The sequence below is a fragment of the Echiichthys vipera genome (assembly GCF_963691815.1).
Source record: "Echiichthys vipera genome assembly, chromosome: 14".
NCBI classification, from domain to species: Eukaryota; Metazoa; Chordata; class Actinopteri; order Perciformes; family Trachinidae; genus Echiichthys; species Echiichthys vipera.
The window spans coordinates 22,097,874-22,125,239 of record NC_139839.1 but is presented as its reverse complement, the minus strand read 5'-3'; the positions used below and the strand labels follow the sequence as shown (position 1 = coordinate 22,125,239).

The window sequence follows — 27,366 nt, the reverse complement described above, 5'->3', positions numbered from 1 at the left end:
ACCGATTATACTGTGTTGTCTCTGTCCATGAAAATATCTCCTCTGTGTGAAAATAGAGCCTGACAAATAGGGGATTTTTTTTCAGACAGATTATAATTCACAGATATGACGGCCCATATAGTGAAATTTTGAGCTGGAATGAAAATAGACCTTTGTTGATTTTTGTTTTGCACCAATATGACTCTGCAAAGGTACTCAGAAAGCTGCTCTCCTATTAAAATGCGTCTATTGAAGAATATTTACCATTATTAAACATCATGCATGCAATGTATTACCTTGTCAATCAATTCAAGAAATGAAAACTATAACACGAATAAATCGAAATAAAATGAATAGCTAAATAGTACTGTATGTTCAATATTAATCAATTGCTGACCATTTTAATAAAGAATAAATAGAAATGACATAAATAGCAATACCATTTCTTCATCATCCCAAGCATAATTTTCTTCATTATATGTTCTTTAAAAAGGGTTATCATATTGCATATCGGACAACATATACGCTGATACCGTCAGATACCGATGTGTGTGCGATAGGCCAATGAATCTGTCAGGCTCTACTTGAAAAAAAGATAAACACAATGAGTGTTTTTGCTAAGTAGACATGTTTAACCACATTTTAGTAATGGCATGAAAATATTCTCTATAATTTCACCTGTGGTAGAAGTAGTTAAGCACAATCAGGTTAGGAAAATGAGAGGGGCATCAAAAGTAGTGGAATAATAACTCAGAAGGATGGGGTTTGATAAAGTGTGCAAAGGGATTTTACTTTGGCAACCACTTATGTGTACTCCCACTTTGGCACGTGGCTGCCAGATTACAGCAGCAAACTCCACACACTTAAGCCAGCCCACTCAATGGGTATGAAGTGCTACAAGCTAATTAAGAATCACAAGAGTGGTTTAACCATGACTGACCAAATACAAAGGTTGCTCCCAGCATCTGGCACGTCTGCACTCGTGATGGATGTGACAGGACCTTTCATGACCACCAAAAGGAACCTGGAGCACAAAAGTGAGCAGAGTTTAAAGCCCTCATTCCTGTGCACTGTTTTTGTACAGGGGCCAAAGGAATTAGTGCCTCCTGCTGGCCTTTCGTCACCACTACTAACACCATCTGGTCTCATTTCAAAAGATAAACCTGGGACAGCCCCTCTTAACTTCAGACAGTACACTGATTTGGTGCTAACCAGTCCCAATTGGACATCAGCCCCATATCAAGGTCTTCCGTATCCGCCATGATGGTTGAACGTACGTCTGGTCAAATCATGCTTCTCTGGGTGAGGAAGACACGACAGCTTTTGCACAGTGGCGCACGGACAATTGGATTTAATTTTAAAGAAAGAGATGGTAATTGATCCAAAATCACGGAAATGGAGAAACAGTGGAAGTGGTCACAACAAATAAAAGCCTCGGAATTGAAATGGACCATAAACTAAACTTCAAGGACTTTGCCGCTCTAAAAATCAGGAAATTGCAGCAGACTTGCAGCAGACATTGCAACTATATTAATGTAAGCTGTCTGATTTTTCAAAATATTTTATACATGAGTACTTCTGAGTGTTCTGTCTTTTGGTCTAATCTATGTACTTGGCACAGACAGGTCCAAGCGAAGCTGTAGTGACAAATTAAGACAACTGGAAAACCATAGGCATTGACCAGGAAAACCATCCTCCAAAAACAGAGATAAGACAGAAGTACCCATCCCCTTCGCACCAGCAACCAGACCGGGGTAGAAAGAAACTTCTACAAAATAAAATCTGAATCTTGCTAAGGGATCACACCAGACAAGATGCCTAATCAGACCAGGGCCAACCCGAAGTGGGGAACCAATGGCCCCTTCCCTACTTCCTACCCCCTATTTCCGGCCACCTTACATGGATCAAACCCAACACCTCAACTACACACCTGTAAAAATCCGCCACTGTATTTCACACGCTTGCAACACTATCTACAAAAACTGCCCATAGACAGACAGACTCTACTCAAAACCGCCTCTGTGGTAGTACCCACTACAGTAGTCTCCAGGACCACATTTTGCCATGATGACACACACACAAGGTAAAAACAATACCAGCGTTGCTGTTGTGGCTGGGAACAAGTACATGCAAGAACCTTTTAATTCCTCATGCCATCGGACTGTATAACATGCACCATAATACACAGGTCTCTTAGCTGGTCATTTGGTCTTTGTATTATTGTATATTGAGTGTGTGTGTGTGTGTGTGTGTGTGTGTGTTTAGCTGACGCTTTTATCCGAAGGAACTTCTCGTAAGTGCATTCAACCATGAAGATAGATTAAAAATAATAAACAAAGATGTGTTGAAAATAAAATAGTGTGGTAAAAGATGTCACTGATTCTTCCTCAGACCCTCAGGTGGGTGAAGTTCCAGAGCTAGGCCCGCTCACCTTTAACAGATCACAAGGAACAAACAACAAAGTAGTATTATACATTCTGTATGTTTTTGCAAATGTTCTGGTTGACCTTAAACAATATGTTTTAATGTCATCATCTCTTATAGAAATGGAAACTGTGCCTAAAGTCTAAAGTTTAGAGTTGAAGATGCCTTTTAGTGACTAAGTGTTATTTGGATTTGTTGGAGCACTAACATTGGACTCAGTCGATCCATTTGAGAATAGAGAATTAAAAACTGCAGCATGACCATGTAAAATGCCTAAAACATGCCCCTCTTGTTTGGTCAGTTTTGTTAGGTTAGTGTGTTGGCACATAAACCTTTGAAATGATTTATAAAAGCCTAAGCCTCAGTCTAATGCTCTGTTAATGTTATTCCTCATAACATTGTATAAATGAGGCATTATGTAAAAGAAAGGAGAGATCCCCTTAACAGCACATGGTAGAGCGTCTTTGATCCTGTTATTGGGTCATGGCTTTGGCTGCACTAGCACAGTTCTACTTTGAACATAAGTAGGTTTGCTCTAAAATTAGACACTGATTCCTGACTCTTAACCCTCACCCTGCCCCCCACCTGAATCCAAGTTAGACAAATCATACAATTTATAAAAATAAATGTTTAACAGCGAGGATCTAAGAGCTTCAGCCTACTGTGAAGCATTCAAGTCATCGCACCCAGGATAATTGGAAAGAACAGGCTTTCTGCTAATGTGTTGTAGTCCTGTTGCAGGTCAGAGGGATTCCCCCCTGGATTATTCTTGATTGTGGTTAGACCACTGGGGAGGAGGCTTGCTGCTAATCCCTCACACACACACATAGGAGGTTGTAACTTTAAGTTACTGTACAGTATAACAATCATTCCCTTCTCTGTGGTTGGACATGTTCTAAAGATAGATAATAGAAAACCTTGGATCTTGGCTTTTAAAGTTTACCTCTGTAAATATGAAGTGACTGACAGTTTAATTATCCCTGTCAGGTTGTAGGAGGGACCCCGTGTGTGGTATTAGATGAAGCTCCATCCAGGCGTGAGAAGACTCCCGGAGAGGAGGAGGAGTCGGGGCAGCGAGTAACGCCCCAACTGGGCCTTAGCCCCACTCCCTCCCATCAGGAGGAACACACAGAGGACCGGCACCTACAGTTTCTGGTGAGAGCATCTAGTACCATACTCCGCGGATACTTGATAATGACACTGTCATGTAGCACAGCATGCAAACCACATCAATTTCCTGCTCTAACATGGCACAGGTTTTTTTTCTGTTTGAATTTTAGTATGAAATCCAGTTCAATATTGCTTTCATGGAGAGGATTACAAAATGTAACCAGCGTGGCTTGTGCAGCCGTTCAGGAGCAATAACTGCATATTGTGCAGGTATCTAGATATCCATTTTCCATTTTTATGTGGAACTGAAGCTTGAATTCAGTGCTGTGAGTGAGCTGACTGCCACTGGAGGGAAAACTATGGTCAGATTTGTTATGTAATGCTGGGATTATTTTGATCTTGTCCCCTGGAAACAGAAGAGTAGCACAGTGGCCTTGATGATTCTACGAGTGGGTCTCATGGCTTAAATACACCATATTCCCTCTCACCTCTGTGTTGAATTTCTTTATCATGACGGAAAATAGAGATTCCGGACATTAATTGACGATGTGTAGAGAATGGACTATACAGTGGCATTGGTATAAGTATCTGCATGTCTCCTCGCCCTTCACTGAGCCGACCACATGCGATTCATGTGTTTTCATAACTATGATTTGTGTCTATTAAGATCATATCTACATAGCTCACTGATGGGTCTGTAGCATTTTGGAAGACTGGTTGTGCAGTTTTCTGATAGTGAGAAGAAGCTATTAATGTGCAGAAGCTATTTACATGGTTCACTCAAATGCATCATTTCTGCACACACAGCTTTCTCATTTTACCAAGGTCCCAGTTAAATCTGCATACTTATGAAGGGAATGTGCAAGTATATCATTGTGCAGTACACAGTCTGGCTGCACATGAATAACTTCTTAAGGCTTCTGCTGTTTAGTTTAACAAGTAACATCCATAGGTGCCATCATTAAAGTAGCGTCAATGTTTTTATCTTTGTTTGGTTTTTTAAAGCATGGTAAATGGACTTGCACTTATATAACGCCTTTTTAGTCTTTCGACAACTGAATGGGCTGTTCAGTACGCACAATGTTCATACACTGATGGCAGACAACCATTCATAAACTGATTCATACAGTGCCACTGACCAACAATTTAGAGCTATTTCCAGCAGATGTTCAGTGTCTTGCCTAAGGATACATCAAACTAGAGAAGCCGATATTCTCACGAGTGGACGACCCTCTCTACCTCCTGAGCCACAGCCACCCCTCAATCTTAACCTTACATCAGAGACTAACTAGCTACCTTTCAAAGAGCTTGACAGAGTTATGGGGGAAAGTTTTAGATGAGTCACATGAGTTCAGCTACACTGGCTGAGCCCTCCAGAGACCATGTTAGCCCAGAAATCATGCAGGCCATATTTTCATCCATGTTAGCAATGTTGGTCAGTCCACCACTTTGCTCTGAAATACCTCAACAACTATGGGATGCATTGCAATGAGATTCGGGTTAAACATTTATGGTACCCAGAGGGTAAATTGTAATGATTTTAATGATACCTCATTTTTTCAGAAATTCCGGCTAATGAGAAGCTTTTAAAGTCATTTTGAAAGTTCCATAAAATATACTATAGTACTGATGCACTTGCATGATTCTTCTAAATTATGGGATGTATTAACGTCCTTTGGATTAAAGCACAGTTAAATAAATGTAATGTAAAGAAGGCTTTAGTTCATGGGGACTGGACATTCCAAATTGTTAGAAAAATCTAAAACACAAAACTTAAGTCGGACTCACAACAAAGGAGCAGTTCAGTGAAAAGTGTCTTTGTTGATTGTCAAACCGCTGACCGTGCAATTTCCAATAAGTGCCACCATCATTAGCAGTTCATCTTCACAGTCTGGATTTGACTATACAATAGAACATCCTTGCTTGATTCACATTATTCCAGCTGTGACTGATACGCAATCTAGCAAATCAGACCACAGATTGCCTTTTAATCATCATTATGTCTTGCTGTGTCATCACTGGTGTGAGAATCTCTTCCAGTCAGCTGCTGGTGGTCTGCAATTAGCCTGTCTTTTCTGTGGCTTCCCCCACAGTCACTGTGATAATACTTGATTGAGGTCCCCTGGCTGAAATAAGCTGATTTCTCCTTTGCTGGTCCTGCATGTAAGCTGCATTTAGAATAATTAAAGGATGCTAAGCTTTGTAATACCTCATTGCTATCGTGTCAGAGGTCAATATGGAAACTAAAACCAATGTATTTGACATTGCAAAATGCAAATGCAAATCAATTGTCATTATATTACATGTTTCTTATCTGCTCCTTGTTTGAGTTTTGTTCTGTTTAAAACCATGTAAAGAACTAGGTCTAGTTTAGAGTTTATAGAGTTCAACATAAGGATTTAGTGTAACTTTCTGTTTTCTTTGTCGGTTCAGGAAAGTGAGCTGAGCAAGAAGAGAAAAGAATGTGAAAACCTTGAGCATGAAGTAAAGAAGCGACAGAAGAGATGTCTGGATTTGGTAAGCAATCTATTTTCTCCAGTATTTTCTTCCAACATGATCTTTGGCATCACTCCAGTCTGGTTTACTTATCACCAGAGTGGACAGAAGGACTGGAAAACATGTATTTCTTCTGCTTCATCAGAACTTTGTGCTGTGGTTTGGTTAACAGGAGAGCCAGCTTGAGGATGAGCGAGGCAAAAATGAGCAACTAAAGGAGGAGGCAGATCTCCTCAGGAGGAAGGCACAGCTGCTCGACCAGGTCAGTGTCCTCCTGCCCTGTCAAGCTCTCTTCTTTTCTGTGAAGTGGCTCAGAATTTTACAGTTTGGGCAATCATAGCTGTCAGTTTTGATGATATTTTCATGCACCAACACGACTAGACTTGTCGGTAAACCTTAAAATAACAAAGAGGAAAGGAGCTGGGCAATATTTCAATGGGATCTATATCGTGAAAAAATCATAGTGAGATTTTGTGATCCACAATTGATATAATATAAAAATGTCTAAGGTATATGTTTTTCTCTATCATTTCTATTGCAATGTGAAAAAACAGCAGTTGAACTGCGACACTGCAATATTGACGTCATTTGGTCGATGCTTTGCACGTGATGTTCATTTTGTATTAAAGTTGTCATATATATCATTACCAAGATATGAAATGACCTATATTGGGATAGCAGATTTTGGCCATATCACTCGGCCCTAAGAGGAATAATGACCAATGTTTGGAAAAAACACATTCTCCTTTCCCCTGTTATTTGTCAGACTCGGGCTGAGAATGAGGAGCTGAGGGAAGATCTCTCTGAAGTGACCGCTCAACACAATTCAGTTCTCGAGGAGAACCAGAGACTCCGTGCCAAACTGGAGAACCTAGAGCAGGTCCTAAAGGTACTGCCGGGCTTAGATACTACAATTTCACATACAACGCTACTGTAAAAAATGGCCTTCCGATGGTTTTTCTTTCTGAACAGCATATGCGAGAGGTCGCCGAGCGAAGGCAGCAGCTGGAATTGGAACATGAGCAGGCACTGGCTATTCTTAAGTTCAAACAGGATGAAATCAAACGGTTACAGCGGGTGAGAAGCACAGCCTCTTCTGCACTTTACATATTTGAATGATATTTTTCTTGCCTTAATCAAACCATCATGTTCACCTGACTCCTTTGAGTTTGTAGTGATGGGGAAATGGTGGCTTTGTCCAGCAGGAGGCAACCTTTGGGTATCAATAGAGCAGTTTGTCAGCGGAGCTCTCTGTGTTGTGAATTTTATGAGCAAACAACCAACACTACACTGCTTTCAATGTGTTTTTTTATCTTCAGGCTCAGTTATATGCCAAGAGGGAACATGAAGGAGTGGTTCAGATGCTGGAGGTGAGTTTGTGTTACACCACCGTGACTAGCAAACCATCTACACCATGTAGTGCTTTTATTGCCATACAGTAAAGCCCTTAGTTGAACAACTTTGAATGACTTATATTACCAAATCTCAAAGGTGGCGTTGTTTATTACCGTCACACAAGACAGTGGAACTTAATTCACTCAGCCCCTACATTAGAGAGAGGAGGAGGAGTGTGTTTCAGATTTTCTCAGTGTTTCTCTCATGCACTAGTGAATTTCTGCCTGATGAGATCAAATCTAATTAATTATTGAGGAAGGTGTTTCTTATTCCTCTACCACCAAGCAAAACGAATATAAATATTTGATTATCTCAATGTGTTTAGCAGACAAAAGACCTCAACTGCCAGCTGAAGCTGCACAGACACACAGCACAATACGCTCTTCTTATCCAAACACCTGGCAGAGAAGCTGCTGCAGAAAGTTCTTGTATTTTTGTCGCACTCGTGGGCCTGGAAAACCGTTTGAACAGATGGCCACCGTGTGACGTTTATACTTGCTCTCGGTGTGAATGTAACACACTTTGAATTCAAAAGATGACAAGATGAGTCGATGACAGTTGATGCTACGTCTGTCTGAATGGCTGCTGATTTTGAATGAAGAAAAAAGAGAAAGACTTCAGTGCCTCATAAAGTCTATATTCTATGAGTATATGCTATCTGTTTTTCACACAGTGCATTTTCCTAAATGAAGTGTGTATTTAATTTTAGGAGTTGACTCAGCTCGTGTTGCGGAGGGAGCTGGTAGAGTATAGTTGCTCCTGTTTAAAAAAAAAAAAGTGCTTGTTTCCTTCCTCTTGCTTTGTTTCTCTGACTTTCTGTCTCTATTTAAACCTAAATCATCACAGGAGAAGGTGTCTTTCCCTCTCGAGAGCCTGAGCTTTGTTGCCAAGTCAACACACTGTCTTTTGTAAGATTAAACCAAATATTTGTGCTCATTGAAAAGACAGGTGTTGGCTGCTGAGGGCCAAGACACATTTCTTTTGATATGGACAGGATTTTCTTGCCAACCTGGACTGCTGTGTTTCTACTTCATGAATATGTTTTCTCTTTCTCAGGTTTAATGTTTCACAAGCATGTGTTTACTTTTGTGTTCCTTTTTTTTCTCCTTTGTGTTATCTTTTTGCTAACCAGAGTACACTGGACTGCATGCAGGTACTGTTAACCTTCAGCCTGCTTGACCTCCTGGGCCAAATTATTCACCTTCCTGCAAACCTCCCCTAGTCCCCTGTAGATAGAGCCGCCCTCAAGTTGACAGTTTTGTTCATATACTTAAATTAAAAGCGTTAAAAGAGTTATAACCCTGCAATAATTACAGAACCATCATAAATGCTTCATGTGGCCACAGAGGCCCATTTGATACTGCTGCATTTTTTGGCTACCAAAGTGTTTGTAAATCAGGTCATTCGAATGAGGCCAGATAACAGTATATCTGTGGCACAGTTATAGCTCCCAGCTGCACTGAACGCACTTATCGTGCTGGCTTGTTATTTGATCTTATTATATTGAGGTAGAATCTCCCTTTGTCTATACCCAACACATGGCAGAGTTGGATTGCTATCTGTAATTGAGCGTTCATTTAAGGTTTAAAAGTGATTCCTCTTGGCATTTCAGAACTTATTACCGCTTCAGCTCAGTGCATTTTGATAACAAGTGACTGCAGACTAGACTTTGCGTAGGTGAGAGCTAACAGGAAATGTTGTTCAGTTTCGTGCAGAGGCTTTTGTCAGATCAACCTGCCAGGAAACTCCCACCGCAACTTGATGTGAAATCAGCCACATATAGAAACTCAGTAGAGCTGAGACAAACCTCTATCTGTAATGTTCTGCCAAATAACCCTGCTGTCTAGTTGCTCTGTTAAAGTGGGGAAAAAAACAGAAGCTGCAAAATATAACTTATCATAACCTGCTGTGGGCTACCCCTCCAACTCTGGTTTTTATTCCCATCCTGTGTCCCATTTTACTAGAGAACTACCCGACTTTATTTCCCTCCCCTTTTCTCTTAACTGGACCTCTAATTCTCTGCCATCTGTGTTTAAACAAATGTTGTTATGTTATATTGTCCGTCTTGCAGAAACCTAACATTATGCTACAGTTCTCCATTTATAATGTGTCACCAGGGGTGCCCAGTTCCGGTCCTGGAGGGCCACTGTCCTGCATGTTTTAGGTTTCTCCCTGCTCTAACACACCTGATTCTAATAATGTGCTCGTTATCAAACAGCTGAAGCTTGTCACAGGTTTGAAATTTGTTAGAATCAGGTGTGTTGGAGCAGGGAGAAACCTAAAAAATGCAGAACAGTGGCCCACCAGGACCGGAATGCTGTCTGTTGTGTTGTTCCATCTGTCCATCTACCAAAATAATCATAACTGTGTAGGATCAGATGTGAAATTGGATTTGTCAGATGTGATGTTATACATGATAAAAATGTTTACAAAAATATGCTTGCTGTATAGGCATACATGGTTTCTGCATCACACTGACAATTCAAAAAGGATGTAACTTTTACATACAGGGCCCTGTTTTAATCGTGCAAGTGCAATGACAAACGCAAAGAGGAAGGTCTGGGCACACAGACTGTCTGGCCGTCTTCAGGCGCTATTTTGGTTCATGTTTGTGCAGTAGTGCAAAGTGCAAAAGAGCTGGGTGAAGGCAAGGGTGTGGTATTAATAATAATTGATAATTACACTCTCAGCCAGTCACATCACTGGTCTAAAAGTGGCACACATGATGTAATGTCAATTTGACATTATTTCAGTCATAATTCTGCTGTAATTCAATGGTAACATCACATCTTATAACAGGACAAAGCAGTGTTTGAGCCCCGGTAATCCCATGTCTCTCATAAACAGGTCAAACATCAAGTTATAGCCGACCCGTCTGATGTGTAGTGTGTAGAATAGATTTTATTTGACAGCCAGAGTGCTTATATTAAAATGGGAAAGTCGGGATGCAGATGCTGTATGAAGCAGCAGATGCTGTATGAATCTTACACATCTACTGGTTTGAGAGGGTTTAGTTTAAAGTCTGCATGTACATTTTAAGCAAATCACCGAAATGACAGCTGAGCGAAGTTGTGCCAGAAACAGAATATATAAATGTCTATTCTCAGTGTCATGTCTAAAGCCCTATTCAGACGGGATTAGTTTAAAGTGGGGATGTGGGTTAAGGTCATTTTTACCTGAGGTTTTAGTCCTGTCCGAATACGCCATGTCAGGAATTACTCCGGAGAAGGTCAGTCAAAAATACTGCGATTTTCACCTTCTGTAAAATGGTCCGGAAAAAATACCTCAGGTAAAACTAGTCCCGTCAGAATATGACCCTCTGTAAAACATATGTTGCTATTCCGGCATATCCCGTCAATACGTAGTTTTTTTTTTTTTTTGAGAATCCAGAGGGCTTGAAGAAGAACTCTTATCACGTTTTAGATAATCGATTTTTTGTTTACTTAATTTTGAAATATCAAGAAGCTACATAGCACGCACATGGCGACAGGAAGGCGACAGGGAGGTGATGGCAGTGCGTAAATCGAGTCACCCCTGCCACCTCTTGTAGAATACAGGGATTTCTTAACCCCGTGCGAATTGGCTATTTATATTACAGACGTCCTGAGGTAAGACTTTTTTAACCTAGGTCCCCACATTAAACTAATCCCGTCTGAATAGGGCTTTAGACACATTTTCCACCAAAATACCAACAACTGGTTTTGCTGTGCCACATTTAAGTGACGCCAAAAACCTCAGAGACGGTATTTCAATGTCAGAAAATACCAAATGGTCAAAGAACTGTGCTAGTCATTGTACCTCGACAAAAATAGGGCCCACAGGGTAAAATCCTTTCCTCATGACTGTAGTGTTACAATACAACACTGATCATCAACCTATGTCTTAAGTCTATGGCTGTCTTCCCTGTCTGTTATTCATATGTGCAGTCAAAGGTACGAGACCTGGAGGACAAATGTCGCAGCCAGAGCGAGCAGTTTGGCTTGCTGTCCCAAGAGTTGGAGAAGTTTCGACTGCAGGCATCGAAGGCGGACCTGGCCGGCGATAGCCTCTTTAACAATCCCAGCCTCTCTGTTCTGACGAACGGGGTGGGGCTGCCTTCAGAGAGAGGTGAGACACATCACCATGACATGTACTCACAGCCAAAAGTAAAAACTAAGTATTCATTGTAGACGGCTTTTTTTTTTTGTAAAGGAATTTAACAAATTGCTATATATGCATATAATACACCAACAACCATGTCTCTTTGAAGTTGAAGCTTCACATGACTGATGACTGTGGCCTCTTTATTCTGTCTTGTTTCAAAACAATCTAAAAGTTGAATCATTGTCTAACAATAATTCAACTTTCATCATGGACAGAATGACTTCAAAAGCATCCAAATCCATTTTAAACTCTCCCTTCAGGGATACATCAGCTTTTAGTATAAGGATTATTCATTACAGACTTTGTACTGTAGGTTCCTTTTAAACAGCAAGGCCACATGAAATGGTGCCCTGAAATGATCTTAATACCAGTGTGTCTCTCTTTTGTATCAGAAATACAAACTGAGCACAATCTCTTACTTTTCAGCTTGTGTGTGTGTGCGCGCGTGTGCGTGCATTGTGCGTGCACTTGTTCTTCTAAAGCTTTGAATGAAAGGCACAGACATTTTAAATTGCTTTTCACTGAACAAAGCAATGTTTTTGAATATCCATTTTACTGTAATCCCAGCCAAGAGTGCATTTAACGTAACAACAGTGCAAAAACTCCATATCTTTTCTTCTGTATATATCCCTCTCTTACACTGTCCATGTGTTTTAGACTGCACTGGTGGTTCATGGGATATGGTGTCTCTTGGTGAAATAGCCTTCTGGAGTCTCGAGGGAGGTGACACTCTCTCCTGTCCTGAGGGTAATGATCCGCTCGGTATTCTCTCCGTCTCTGTTACTCATGATATGTGTTCGGCACTGTCACAAAAGCACGGCATGTTCTAACCCATCATCTGACCCGCACCGTCACAGTCCAGCACTGCCTGTAATGCTCACCATCACATCAGGGTCAGTGCTCGTGGGCTGAGGTGAAAAATGAACCAGTTAAGCCCCTTAACAGTGTTGGTGTGACACGCATTGCCACAAGGTAGAGTGACCTCTGGCCTCAGACAGATGGACACAGGATTTTTTCTCCACTGTTTAATCAGCCAGATTCAACCTTGAGCCACCTGCATGTCAACCAGTGACCCCACCTGCCTACCTGCTGGTGGATTCAACCAGTTTAACCAGTGACAGGGTCGGCGTTGTCTATTAACGTCATGGATTATGTATTATCCTCTTCTCTCCTCTCTCCTGCTAGATGTGGCCGCTGCACTGCGGCTGGGGGCCACCCCCCACGCTGCAGGGCTGTCCAGGGTGGAGCGCTCGCCTGTCACCAAGCATCGAGAGCTGCCCACCATCAGTGTCAGCAAGTCGGGCTCTTCCTCCAGCAAGTCAGAGACCACGCACCTCACCCCCAAGTCTGACACTCACCTTAGTCCGCACAAATCAAGCCCAACACATGAGGTACCAGCGATTCACTTGTTACTCATTTCAGAATTAAAGGTCCCATATTTTGCTCATTTTAGGTCCCCTGTTTGTATTTTGGGTTTCTACTAGTGTTAACATACTTTAAAACACACTTTTTTGCCTCATGCTGTCTCTCTGTCTGAAACTTAGTTTTAGCCTGTCTCTTTAAGTGAGATCTTTGGATTTTCTGCCTCTGCGCTCTCAGTGTCTCTGCACCATCATTGCAGCCGGGGAATGACTGTAAAAGCACTGTAGCTGCACTTTCTACCTTTATAGACCTTTTCAAAGATGTAAACATAAACATTCTAAATGTGCCCGGTCTATAGACTGTACAGAAGTCATGACGGCTCGTTTAAAGACAGTTTCTGAACACAAGCTGTGGATTGAGCTTTTTATACTTTCACAGTATTTATATTGCACCTCAACCTGCTTTATAATAAAGTAAGACGTGGAAATCTCCCTTTTTACAACATTGTTCCTTTAATGCTTTACTTTATTCATCATTCATCAGGAGCAACACACATTCATGATACACTTATTAATAGAGATGCACTGATCCGATACCGATACCTGGGGTGTGCATATCGACCGATACACAATACCGATCCAATACTACTCTTAAATGAACCGTGTACATTGCCATGTGAGTGAAGGCATCAGGCTTGACATAAACATTTAACCTTGTTAAAAAAAAGGTAACAAATTAACACAGATATAAATGTACAAAGTGTACATTAGCAGCAAAAATTAATAAATAACACTTCCATGTAAAGCGCAAAATAATATTAATAACAATAACATATAGCAGCTGCCTGAAACCCAACAAACAATGTCTTATAATTAACTTGCTGTGTATGATATTAATTAAAAAAGAAGTGACTGCTAATTAGTCAATATCGGGTATCCGATCTGGGTATCGATCAATGCATCTCTACTTATTAATCAGTGATATAGAATTTGCATGAAAGGAGAATCAATTTTGGTGATTCTGGCAAAAACGTGTACACTACACTGATCCAGTTTAAAGGCATGACTTAAAATGTCCTCACTGAGACCTTAGTTAAATGTCATTTGGAAGCTGCCAACCACTCTTAATATCTGCTTAATATCTTCTTTTTGCCTGCATTTGATGGTACTTAGCATTATTGTTAATTTCAAGCCTTGGTTATAGGTTTGGGATCATGCACCTTTGGTTTCTTAATGTTAACCCAGGTCATGTCATAGTGCAGGACTCCTTCCTGCTGCTCTTCTGCTTTCTTTATTTCTCAAAAGACAGGCAGATTTCTCATCAAGATTACCAAGACGGCCAGGCACGATCACATTGATTGTGTGGATTTAATGGATTAAAAAGCCCTCCTTGACCTCTCTGTCATCTCATGCGAGCAAAGGCTGGAGCTGAATGTGCTCGATAGAGCTTCCTTTGCTCTTTCATAAGAGAAGGTTTTTGGATCTGCTGCCATGATGTAGTGTTTTTGTTGTGCCGTGTCTCCCAAGAATCAGTGTCTTGTCTTGCTTGACAGAAAGGTTGATGGTCTTTTCATCCAGTCATTCGTCTGCCCACATTTCAATATAGCTCATATTTTGTGACATAATCCATTCGCCACTGTGGATTATGTAGGTTATACAGTAGTAGTTGTAAGTGAGTATCCTTATACAAGGTTTTCCCAGGGGCTATAGATATACAAGCCCTCTTATTGTACTGTATATACCCCTATGAATGAAAATCCAACTCAGGTATCAAGGTGACTGTCTGCTAACCACAGTAACAATAACAAAAGTATTGTCCACAGTATCTTCATGTGAGCATTCATCTATAGTACCTCATAACTAGTTCTGTTATTGCCTAAAGGTCAAAGTATTTCACCTTCTGTTCATGGTGTTCTCAGGTGGACACTGCCAGTGAAGTGGAGGAGCTGGACATTGACGTAGCCCCGGCACCTTACACAGCCAGCAGAGGAGCAGCAAAGCTCCAGGTGTTCATTGCAAGATACAGGTAAGTATAAAACTAAGGCCAGAGTTGACTCACTCCCCCGCCAACAGTTTGTTAAACTTCTGGTAAATTCATTTTCAATAGCTATAACCCGTATGATGGCCCCAATGACAACCCTGAAGTGGAGCTTCCACTCACTGCCGGAGAATACATCTATGTATATGGAGAAATGGATGATGATGGCTTCTATGAAGGTAAATCTGCAGGATAATTTGTTGCATCTACACATTCATATTTCTGTCTTGACAAGATATTCAGTGTTTAATGTGGCTTCTTTCAGGTGAGCTGATGGATGGACGGAGAGGGCTGGTCCCCTCTAACTTTGTGGAACGTGTATCGGACGACGATGTCATGAGCACTCACCATCCAGAGACAGGGGACATGTCCCACAACTCCTTGCTAGACAGCAGCCTGCACAGTGCCAGCCACCAGCATCACCTCCACATGGGCGTCAGCACCTCAGAAAGGACAGAGGCCCCTGCTGCCTCTGGCCCTGCCTCAGCCCCCTCAGATTCAGCATCGGCCTTGGCTGTCCCAGCCCCACTCACCAACGGCCTGGACTTGGATTTGGAGGAGGTGGGAGTGGACATTGTGCCTTACCCACGTAAGCTTACCCTCATCAAGCAGCTTGCCAAGAGCATCATCATTGGCTGGGACCCTCCGTTGGTGCCGGCTGGGTGGGGCAATGTGTGGAGTTATAACGTGTATGTGGACCAGGAGCTACGGCTCAATGTGCCCTTCGGTGCCCAGACCAAAGCAGTTCTGGAGCGGTTGGACATAAACCTCAAGGCCTACCGTGTGTCAGTGCAAAGCCTGACAGAGAAGGGCCCCTCAGACCAGCTGCGCTGCAGCATGTTGGTCGGCCGGGACGTTTGTGTGGCGCCCACGCAGCTGCGTGTGGAGAGGATCACTGCCACCTCTGCCAACCTGACCTGGCTGCCCAGCAACAGTAACTATGTGCACATTGTGTCCTTGAATGAGGAGGAGTGTGAGCTGGTGAAGGCTGGCTGCTGCTCGCTGTGCCTCAATAACCTCATGCCCAGCCTGCAGTACACAGTCAAAGTGGAGGCACGGCCGCACCGCACGCCATGGGAGTTACCTGTGGAGCGACGCGAACACAGAAGCACTACAATCACCTTCACCACACTGATGGCAGGTCAGGATTTAGTATTTTATCTAATATCAGGTGTTCTCTAAAGGTGCCATGCTAACTTCAATTATGGGATTTGAATCAATAAGAATCGCTAATTCCCCATCCAAAGTTAAATCAAACATTTCGGTTGGACAAGAGTGAATTCAGATCATGTAAGGCCCAGTTTGGCTCGCATGGTAGTTCCAGACAAAGGGTTTTTGACACATTTTTAAGAACCTTTTCGAAATAATAATTACAGCCTGATATTGTAGCTGAAAAAACAACGATTAGGAATGACATTATTTGTATAGGATTTGTGTTAAATCATAATTAAATCAGAATAAATGGCTTGGTCTAACATTAGACTTATTTCCAGCAATGTGAAGTGGAGAGTGTACTTCACAAGTACTGTTTCAACTGAGCTCTCAGCTACTGTTCAGTATGAAAACAAATGCAAAGACATCTCAGTTAGATGGTTAGATTCTGGTGGGTGTGTGTGCGTGTGCATGTGTGTGCGTGTGTGTGCGTGTGTGTGCATGCGTGTATGCGTGTGCGTGCTTGTGTGTGAGAGACATGTAGAAAAGAGATCTGTGATCCCATTCAGAAGCTTATCAAATCTTTGTGTGAGCAATATCCATTGAAAGATATTTAATTGTACATTGCACATTTTAGTGACATTTCATAGACCGTAGCCCTGTCTATGCCCTGTGCCGCGCATTGCCGGCTGTTGAGGGTTGATTAATGTACCTGAGGGACTGTCCGTAGATGACTTCTCCAATAGAGGAAACTGTTCCTATAAACCGCTGCTGGTTCTGTCCGGCTCTTCACATCACGTCACTGACTTGTTGGGCAGTTGTTATTGAATACAACAACTCAGTGATCAGAGCTACATGTTGACCCGATGTGTTGTATTCAGTAGTGGTGATTCTGTACCTCCCACACAAGGACATCAGTTTATTCATGAGAGCTGCTCTTGTGAGCTGCCCTGACTCGCCTGTCCTTTATTAAAGAACCAAAGCCCCTTGGCACAGAATGTATTACTTCAAAGAGAAGGAATCTAAGTGAATGGATTGGTCGTGACAGATGCCATCCTCTACCCACCTCCTGATCAAGTATTCCCACTGTGGCAGTAGGGTTCTTATATCATGGCAAGTTGGTTTTTCCTTGATCTTGAATTGCCCTTTGCCAGTTTGTTTGATAGTTTCCTGCCCTGTCACCAAGACATTGCCTAAGAGTAAACGGGGAGGCCCAAAGAATTGGATTTCAATGTAAATCAGGGAGCTAAAAGAGAGGGTTCTTTTTTTGGGGGGGTGAGAGCTGAATCACTGATGTTGTTGTTTATATTGCAAGCATAATTTGATGTCAAGTTATGGTAACATATTGCTATTCATCCTCTTTCAGTCAACAATAGTTTATTTTTCATGTAAATTCTTTGGCCTGTAAGATGCTTCTCTAAGTTGTATTGCTCTAAATGACCATTCAAATTTGCTTAAGTTCCATGCCCACAGTCTGGGATGACAGGTATATGGTTTCTAAATTTTTTATGTCCCTTTAGAGTATTAGATGGCCTTTCTTTCTCTGTAGAAACTTGTTCCCATTGTGATAATCATTTCTTATCCCAAGCACTGTGTTTTCAGTATGAGGAAATCCCCTGATCTCATATTAATATGAAAATATTTCTCTATCTTTTGCTTGCCACTGGCTGTGGTACGGTGCTTTCAATCCCTGCAGGTCCCCCTGATGCTCCTCTGGATGTACAGCTGGAGCACGGTCCTTCCCCGGGCATTGCCCTCATCAACTGGCTGCCAGTCACCATAGATGCTGCCGGGACCTCTAATGGTGTCCGTGTCACTGGATACACTATCTATGCTGACAAGAAAAAGGCAAGAACTTGGTGTTTTTTGTGGGGATAAGCAGTTCATTGATTCATTTAATTTCAGTAAATGTGTCTGTCTATGGTTTTTTGGTAGCTGCTGTACAGTTTTATATTATTCAAATGTTGTTCTCCTTTCCAAGGTGCTGGAGGTGTCTTCCCCAACAGCCGGCAGTGCTCTGCTGGGCCCCTCTCAGATGCAGTCCCTGCTGGCAGCTCAGGAGCTCACTGTCCGCACCACGTCTGCCCACGGGGAGTCCTGCGACTCTTTGCCAGTCAATGTGCCCTCCAAGCTGGCTGCCATCATGGAAGGTCCAGCTATCACCGCCCCAGTTGTGCCACCCCTACCCTGCAGCCCTGCAGGTTGCAGTTACCCGCCCTCATCGCCACCCTACAGGAACTCTGCTGCCAAAGTCTCCGTGCTGCCCAGCACTTTGCCATCAGACACAAACATCACTGGCCTCACAGTTGAAACTGCTGCCAACCCTCCTAATGCTCTCAACTCTTCATATGTGAATGCCTGGGCCAACCCCTCTTCTGCTGTTGCCATGGCTGTGTGTGAGGCAATAATACCAGTAGCCTCCACCATTACTCCAGTGGTAATCCTCACTCTTCCATCCTACTATATATAAGAGGCCACAACTTGTTTATTTTTCTAGGTCAGAGGTTGTCAAACTGAGGTGTGGGGAGAGCTGAGGGGGGATACTGCATGTGGTGAAGGGATAGGTGCATGCCAGTGTTCCACAAACAACAGGAAGTTAGTTACATGTCAAATCTAAACACTAGATATGATATATAGATACGTAGGTTCAGTGTGGTTCATTGTTTTATTTGTCCATCATGAATAAACATCCTTAAATCTGCTTGGAAATCATAGAAAATAGTTTTTAAAACCCCAGAACCTGCCTGAAAATTCGGCCATCCATCTGATTTTACAGATGGATGGCCCCACACTGTCAGACTTTTTTGTTCTAGAACAATAAAGTAAAATAAATAGTGTTGTATCTTTCTCATCTTCAGGTTAATGTGACCTCCCCTATAACCTCCCCACCTCAACCATCTCCAGTAGCAGCAACAGCGCAAGCAACGCTAACGGCAGCAGCAGCAGTGCTGGGGCAACGCAGAGACACAGACAGCCCTGAAACCATTCGTTCTTTCCCATCTTATGAGGGGTTCATTGAGGACCCCAGTGCCAAGCTCGGGACCCCTGAGCGCATCCCTACGCCACCCAAAGCCCCAATCACAGACTTTCTTAACCCTCAGGACATTAACCTCCACCGACCCCCCTGCGTCTCACCACTGGAATCAGAGGCAGAGGAAGAGCAAGAGAATACCCGCCTGGTGTCCATGGAGGAGTTCTTGAGACAGGACCAAGAGCCAAGCTGGAGGAAGCAGCAGGTCAGCCCGGATTTTCTGACACCGCCTACTATTAATAGTTTACTCTTCACTACAGAAATGAATATAGCATGTATGCGTATGTGTTCTCACTGCTTAGAACTTATTTAAAAGGGGGACGCTGAATTTTTGGTGATCTAATTCCCCATTTACCATAAGTGTAATGATCTCATTGATCCTCATATCGTAACAGTGCAGGCAATATATTAAACAGATGCTAAATAGTTAGTTTTGTTCGTTCCTAACCCTTTAAAACACCAAAGCCATACAATAACAAAAACACAAACTAACTAATCGAAGCAGCTGTACCCCAGCAACTGCATGTTCTGAGAGGTAAAATGAGTCTGGTGGCTTTGACGAGAGCATGGTTCTCCTAGTGTTAACTTAAACAGAGCTGTCGGATGGCAAGTTAAAGCATTTAAAATGTTCTAAATATAGTGTACACTGAAACTGATTTTTTATTTAGGTGGTTTTAATATGTTTAGCTGCTGCCCCTGTCCATAGCAACACCTTGCTCATCTTCCATGCCTGTACACCTCCCTGCTTTTTCAAACTGGGGGCGTGCAGACCACCATCTACTGTGGATAATACACTGACTGATGGCAGGTTTTTCTAAAACAGTAGTAGATCTTTGTTTCAAGTGTGCATCTGCAACATGTTAATGTCTACCCTGCAGATGTATTTATTTTTACTCATTCAATGAAATGACAAATCCGGATTCAAAATGTAAGATTAATGCACACTCGGTACTTTGTTTCAGAATGTTGATGTATTTAATTGCAGAATTACAGCAAGGGGCTTGTGGAGCCTCTGAGCGACTACCACGCAGACAACAGTCGTTCAGATCTGTCTGACATCCTGGAGGAGGAGGAGGAGGACTACTCCGACCACTTTGGAGAAGCACATGCCAGAGGCTACACAGTCGCAGCTAACAGGGTAAAGGAATGAGTGCTCTACATATTTTGTGGCGATGTGCACCCACATTTGCACAGGCACTTTGTGGTTCTGCCTTTTGAGTTAAAAAAATATGCCCCTTTCGGTTTTCCTTATATAGTTTAGGTGTTATTCAGAGGCTATGTTTCTTCTGTCATATTTTTGATCATGCTTATTGAGATTCTTTTTTTTTTTCCTCTTTCTTTACTCTTTCCTTTGCACGGCCGGGTTCTCTCTTTTGTCTGCACTTCCTTGTTTTCATTGATATCCCATCATCCCACCTTCACCGTTCCATTCTTGCTTTGACCTGTGGTCTTATAGTCACGCAATTTGAAGACTCCAGACAGTGAGGAGGATGTACTTGAGAGGATCCTTAAGTTGCCTCCACAGGTCCAACACCAGAAGAACCTCTTCATCATCCCTGAGGGGACAGAAGAGGAAGATGGCAGTCATAACGAGCCTTTAACCCACCGCAGTCAGCCTCGGCCCAGGCCCAGCCACCTTCGCTCCAGAGACTCTGAACGCCTCCACCCTGCCCCCCACCATCACCCGCATCACCGCAACCCACACCCAAACATTCCCCCTCACCATCACCACTTCAACAGGGATCCCAGATCCCTAACCAAAGAGCCTTTACTCCGGCACGGACCCATGCAGGTCAAGCCTAAGACGCAACACAGGGTGCACTACGCAGACACAGTTGACACCATCAGTTATCCTGAAGAAGAGGACATGAGTTTATATGATGGTCCTACCAACAGGCGGGTCTCAGCCCGCTGTCCTCCCCAGCTGACCCCCAGTAGCAAACTGCTAAGAGGCCTAGGGGACCGCCTTAGGAGGGAGGCCATGCTCAGGAGTCAGATGGCTGTCGCCGTGGCAGCCAACCCTGGCCAAGGTCTTAACCCGCCAAGACCCTACCCAGTCAGCAAAACAGGACAGGCTCTGAGATCACCTATTGGTCACGGGGTAGAGATTGACGTTGAGTACGGCACCGATGACAACGAGGAGCCTGTGGAGTACCGTCAGGGGGAGGGGGTGGCAGAGCAGATGAGCTCAGAGTGGTGGATAGAGGGGGCTCAAATGGAGCACAGCAGACCTCCTCACCGCCGAAGGCTGAAGGCTGATCCGCTGGTAAACGTTACTGCAGGCCAGCTGCAATGGTTGTGTTATCCCAGCCCCCTCCTCTTCCCTGTAGCAGTGTGGATCTAACCCTCTGAGTCCTTTAGTGGATAGTTACTAACTTACCTAACTCCCCCGCTAAGTAGAAAGCTACATTTTCCATCATCACCACTGCAGTGGACAGAGTGAGGCTAGGTAGCTCATTTTGTGGCATATTGTGCTGTTATGAAAGCAAGCATAATACAGTATATAATTAGTAATGGCATGTAAATTAAGATGTGGCCAGAAAGTGGTTGTGTTTTGAGTTTTAACCAGTTCATTATCACCAATCTTTGTAAGATTTTGTGTCAGCTAAAGTGTATCTGACTCTGTTCTCCCTCTGTCTGACTGCACTTCCTCCTGTTGCATTCATATTCTCCTACACCTTTTGAAACCCAGCTCTACTCATCAGTAGATGTGCTTTGATCTGTGTCTGCTAACACCACCACCACAGAGCAAAAAAGGAACATGTTTATGTCGAAACAGTCGAATGTCGGAAACCTTGGAGTTTTTTTTGTATTTGATGAGGTTTCAGTCTTTACTGAAACAAGTAACAATTCATTTTCAAAAAATCATTAGATGAAGCATAGATTATTGAACATAGTTTAAAAACATAAACAGCTGCATTTGCCATTCATTTTCTGTGAACCCTGAGTTGCCCTCTCCTCCCCAGTAGTGATTGTGTTTATGTATTAGATGTTTTTTTTCTTATAAGGTTTCTTTTTCTGTATGTTGAGCAGGAGCCCAGCCAGATCCCTCCAGCTGAGGCAGGTCCATCGTGGGGAGCCCAGGCTGAGCTCTCTACTAAACCAGCGTGCTTGCAGGCCAGGCAGCTCAAAGGTCAGTGACTCTTTCCTCTTTTGTCTTCCTGTGAGCTCTGTATCTGTATTTCTTTCTCTCTCTTGACTTGAATCTGCAGTGCTCTGATGCGATGCTGACACACCTTTCTGTTGGCTCCCCCTCTCTCACATGATGGTAGTCAGATTAGCACCTTGTGTAGGAAGGGAGGGCGTGGGGTCAGGGAGGAGGAGGAGGAGGAGGAGGTGCTGTAGCTGCAGTGAAGAAGTGGAAGAGAGCCTGCTAAGCTGAGAACCGGCTTACCCCAAAGTGGCTTGTCATGAAAGGAGGAAGTGACAGACATTAAAATAGTAACCTCGATTAGCCAGCAAAGAAACGGCCTGCAGTGAGGACGTACGGGGCCCTGTCTTTCTGCTCCTCCCTCTCTTCCTTTCTCCTCAGTTGCTGTTACAATGACACAGACTGCACGCTCATTTAATAAACCTTTTTGGAATATGTGTGGGTACACAGTTGACTACACATATACAAAAGCACAAGTGTACACGTGCACACAGATAGAGGAAGGGAGCAGTTCTGTCCTATCTACTAGAAAATGTGTGAGGATGTGAAAGTGTGCAAGTCGTCTGCCCGTGACTTTTGCCACAGATGGGCTGATTCTCCCTAATGAGATAGAGAACACGACTCTTCGGTGCAGCTTAAAGTCTCACTACAGCTCTTCAAATGTGTTGCTCGCTGTCAAATAGGCTGCAGTCGTAATGCTTTTAGCCACACTTGTGTCATGTCTGTTATGCTGTAGACAGTGCAAAGCCACATTAGCACAATTTGTTGCATTGCACCTTTTGATGATATTAGTGTTCTTTTTATTTTTTTTGCCTTAGAGAGTGGGTCAAACTGTGTTTTACCTGGTGCTTGCTTGCTGCAGATCATGAACGAGTGCACGTTTGTCAAACAGCTCACACAGCTTAGGATCAGTGCTTTAGCTTGATTACCTCTTTTAAGGACATGCCTGTGCTCGCCGAACACTGTCACAGCAGCACTGCAGTTGGTGGGAGGTGGGGGAGGGGAGAGATGGCTATTTGCAGAACTCATTGCAAGCTTTGCAAGGCTTGCGTGCAGAGTATGTGTAGCGTAATAGTATTGGCAATAATTTGTATTTTAATTTTATAACGGCAAAGTGAAGAAAGGGAAGTTGTATAAACACTGAATATTTTATAAAATAATGCACAAAAACAAGGAGTTATATCTTCTAATTGGTTTTAAGAAACAAGCCAAACTTCATAAACCCAAAGAAAATACATGAAAGAAGTATGGGGCATAACTTCACTAAACAAAAAGAAAGACGTTTGTGAATCAATCACCTGAGAACAAGCATCAATTAATGATATAAATCCTGTGTGTGCGTGTGTGCGTGTGTGCGTGTGTGCGTGTGTGTGTGCGTGTGTGCGTCTGCAGGTGGTGTTGATTCAACAAAGATCAAAGAAGGCGGTGATGTACGGATCTTTGTGGCCCTCTTCCCTTATGATCCGGCCACTATGTCACCCAATCCTGATGCTGCCGAGGAAGAGCTGCCCTTCACTGAAGGACAGATCATTAAGGTACTGCTCTGACACTACTGGCATAACCCTGACAATTGTGCATGTTTTTCATTCAAAGCCTCCCTGACTCACCCACACTATACCACCGCTCTACTAGCGTGTTTTTATAAATAACCAAGGCACTTCAACAAAAACCTTCATCTTGTGATAAAAAACAGTGAGCAAAATTAGAGAAGAGTGACCACTGTGTCAGAAGAGAAGATTTCAACAATGTTTTCGTCGGGCTATAGGATTAAAAAATGAACAGGAAGTGTAGAGAGCACAGCTTTGAATGACTTCAGCACATCTGCACCCACAGGACATCACTAGTTTCTCACACTGTTCTGGTTTGATCTGGGTCCATTCTGACTCAGTCTCTTCCACAGTTCAGTAACTGCAGTGGGTTTCTTAGACATTACTTTTTTACCGAGGATTTTCCAGAGATTCTCTATGGGGTTTAGATCTGGACTCTGGGCTGGACATTTTTTTTGTTAAATAATCTTAGCTTCAAGGAACTGCTCAACCTGTTTTACAGAGTGACAGGGGACATCGTCTTGCATGAAAATTGCAGCTGATTGGGAGATAATTGCAGTGAAGGTGTTGCATGTTGCTGAAGGAGGTTCACATGAACATTTGCATTCACCCTGACATGTAGCTGTACAAGAGGCCCAACTCCTGCAGCAGAAAACATCCCCAAACTATGACACTTCCTCCTCCAAAAGTAACTGACTTCTTTACACACTTTGGGTTCAGTCTTTCCCCAGTCCTACGCTGAACATAATATTTCCAATCAGACACAAATAAACTGAACGTCCTCTCATCACTCTGGATCAGTTCTCCTCTGTCCACAAAACATGCTCCTCAGCAAAAACAAGACTTGCCTTTTTATTCCTTCTGCTGATGAGAGGTTTGGTCACTGCAGTGGGCTTTCAGTCCAAAAAGTCTTAAACTACGAGACACTGTGTGCTGAGACAGATCCGTGTCAATGAGAGCTGCCAGATAAATTGTATCCAACAAAATTGTCACCAGGTGTCAAAAACTGGAAAGTATCTAAAAGTGTTCTCTAATTTTGCTCACTGCTTTAACAAAAAGTTCTAAAAACATGCTAGTACAGCAGTGGTCTAGCCACAGCTGATATACTATCAAATTATGGACAATGAAAAATAACAGTATTTCAGAATAAATCAAGTATTTATTAGTACTACTAATAACCCTGTAATACTACAGGTGTGTGTTCTATTTCAATAGATACATTTTTACACTCCTGTCCCCAGGTTTACGGAGATAAAGACGCAGACGGGTTCTACCGAGGAGAGTCTAAAGGTCAACTGGGCTATGTTCCATGTAACATGGTATCTGAGATCCAGGTGGAGGATGAAGAGACACGGCAGCAGCTACTGAAGCAGGGCTTCTTGTCCACAGCGGCCTCCATGGAGAAGATAGGTAGGGTAAACTGTCTAAAGACTTGGGACCAAGTGAAAAATGTAATGTCGTTGTGTGCTGATAAATGTGTTCTGTTGCAGTTGAAAATGAGAACATTTGGACGTCCTTTACCATAGGTGTAAATTGTAATGTTTTATTCATAATATCACCGCTGTTTATGTTTAAGTGGTAAGTGAAAAATAGCAGCACAAGTGTTTCCAGTGAGTCCAGACCTAAAGTATACATTTTTCAGTTTTATTTCCCTAGTCTTCAGATTGGCCAGCGGTGTAATGAGACACATTGTCATATTTTGGTCTGCAGTTAATTGGAGAAAAATAAAGTTTTTCAGAAGCTCTCTCTATCCTGTTGACCTGTTGACCCAGCAGGGAGCACAAAGAGATTTCTCATCCGATCATCAGACTACATTTCATTTGAATTCAATTAAAATAGACCACAAACCTTCCCCGCGGTACCACTCAGTATGTTGTATGGCTTCTTGATCACTGTGTTGCTATTAAGGACATCATAACCATCTACTCTGTCACTGACTGCGTTTTCATGCGGGTGTCTGAAAAATATACAAAGTGTCAAAGTGTTTGCTTGTAGAGAGCCACAGAGCAAAATCAAGCTGACACTTTGCTTCTATTTCCTGCTATCTACCCAGAGTGGTATTTACAGATGGTTTAACCTTTTCACTTCCACTTGTTCTCACTGCTGTGTCTGCTGCTCAATGGTTGTCATTTTTAAATTGCTCTTCACTGGCTTTTCATTGTCTACTTTGTCTGGTCTGCTTCTCTCAAAAAAATGCACCTGTGTTTCTTTTTGGTTTATTTTTTTTTTTGGTTTTCCTTTCTAAAACTCCATAAAGGCACTCGCACACATGCACAGCTTCCGCGTCGCCCTGTTCCACCGCCGAAACCGAGACGATCCAAGAAAGGTGTGTCTCGCTGCAGATTGTGACTTCCGACCTCCCTCCTTTATTCTCTCTGGTTTGCTTCTCTTTCTCTTTAGCTTTTGCTCTTTCAGTTGCTGCTTCTCACTCTCAAACGGGGGATTTTTAAGTCAGCTACTGTAGTAATGAAATCAGACAGCTTCCCGGCAATCTGGTCAAATATTAACACTATGAGTACTCTCTACAGTAGTTTCAGATTTTATAATTAAGGCCTAGTGTTACACTTTCTTTCTTAGTGCATAGGCTCTTCAGACGTAGGATTTTTGTCAATGACGCCTTATTAAAGTACTGAGTGAGTCCTGTCAGCTTTCATTGGATATTAATGTAATACATTGCAAACATAGCAGCAGAATGTGGCAGTATGCTACCTATAAAAGAAAGTCATATTGCCAGTATTCTGCTCCGATGTCACAACATTACATGATCACCTAATGTTCACTTGTTGAGACATCCATCCCCTCTTATCTCCATCTGTGACTCTGTGTGATGACTGAGACACACTTTAACTTAAGACAGAGTTATTATTCTGCCTTTTAGGGTCTTCTATCATTCTGTGATTGTGATTTTGCCCTTTTTCCCATTCCTCATCTCTTTCAGTGGAGTCTGCGGCACTCTGGGAGGAGAGCGTAGACTCCTCCAGCCAAGGTTTGTAGTTAGCACTTGGACTCATCTGCCTCTCTCTCCTGCATGATCAGACGACCGTTTCAACGTCCACTTGAGGACAGCATGTGTTAACTTGCTATTTTTTGCATTTTGTGACCTTTTCTTTTATGGTTGGACTGCATTACAGCAGCTGATTACACCACGGCTCATCTCCATTCATCCTTATTAGAGACTGTTTGATTATTTTGGGGGTACATCGAAGAAATGTACCTTTTTAAAGATCCTCAATAAAGGAAAGACATGTTGATGTTCCTTTGGTTAGAAAGAATAATAACAAAACGATAGGTAGCATACATTTTCCTCTTCTTAAAGTACCTCATGCAATCCCACTTCAAAAAATCTAAATTATCCCTTTAAGTTCTTCATTAACCCCCAGTTCTAAATGTCAAGCAGTCTCTTCTCCTAACTCCTCTCTTCATTTCACAGTTCACGTGGCATCATCTAATCATCTAATCATTTCATTTGTCTTCATTTTTACAGCTCAACTGATACAAACTTTTTAATGGAATTGTTTGTATTTTTATTTCCATGTGTT

The 27,366-nt window shown here is 42.6% G+C and overlaps 1 protein-coding gene across 1 annotated transcript in view; it reads left to right on the top strand.

The window, feature by feature from the left end:
• tspoap1 (TSPO associated protein 1) overlaps positions 1-27,366 on the top strand; it is a gene marked incomplete at its 5' end in the record, with an annotated part of 65,077 nt that overhangs the window by 35,151 nt on the left and 2,560 nt on the right. Inside the window, 24 exons of the mRNA XM_083927499.1 lie at positions 3,391-3,558; positions 5,947-6,030; positions 6,182-6,271; positions 6,776-6,898; positions 6,982-7,086; positions 7,329-7,379; positions 8,114-8,146; positions 11,331-11,511; positions 12,205-12,309; positions 12,733-12,938; positions 14,828-14,934; positions 15,016-15,125; positions 15,212-16,087; positions 17,558-17,584; positions 17,795-17,946; positions 18,080-18,535; positions 18,957-19,334; positions 20,115-20,267; positions 20,586-21,395; positions 22,163-22,262; positions 23,673-23,815; positions 25,069-25,237; positions 26,085-26,153; positions 26,766-26,813. Of these exons, the coding sequence (XP_083783625.1) occupies positions 3,391-3,558; positions 5,947-6,030; positions 6,182-6,271; positions 6,776-6,898; positions 6,982-7,086; positions 7,329-7,379; positions 8,114-8,146; positions 11,331-11,511; positions 12,205-12,309; positions 12,733-12,938; positions 14,828-14,934; positions 15,016-15,125; positions 15,212-16,087; positions 17,558-17,584; positions 17,795-17,946; positions 18,080-18,535; positions 18,957-19,334; positions 20,115-20,267; positions 20,586-21,395; positions 22,163-22,262; positions 23,673-23,815; positions 25,069-25,237; positions 26,085-26,153; positions 26,766-26,813 (4,744 nt within the window). The remainder of the gene's footprint in view (positions 1-3,390; positions 3,559-5,946; positions 6,031-6,181; positions 6,272-6,775; positions 6,899-6,981; positions 7,087-7,328; positions 7,380-8,113; positions 8,147-11,330; positions 11,512-12,204; positions 12,310-12,732; positions 12,939-14,827; positions 14,935-15,015; positions 15,126-15,211; positions 16,088-17,557; positions 17,585-17,794; positions 17,947-18,079; positions 18,536-18,956; positions 19,335-20,114; positions 20,268-20,585; positions 21,396-22,162; positions 22,263-23,672; positions 23,816-25,068; positions 25,238-26,084; positions 26,154-26,765; positions 26,814-27,366) is intronic.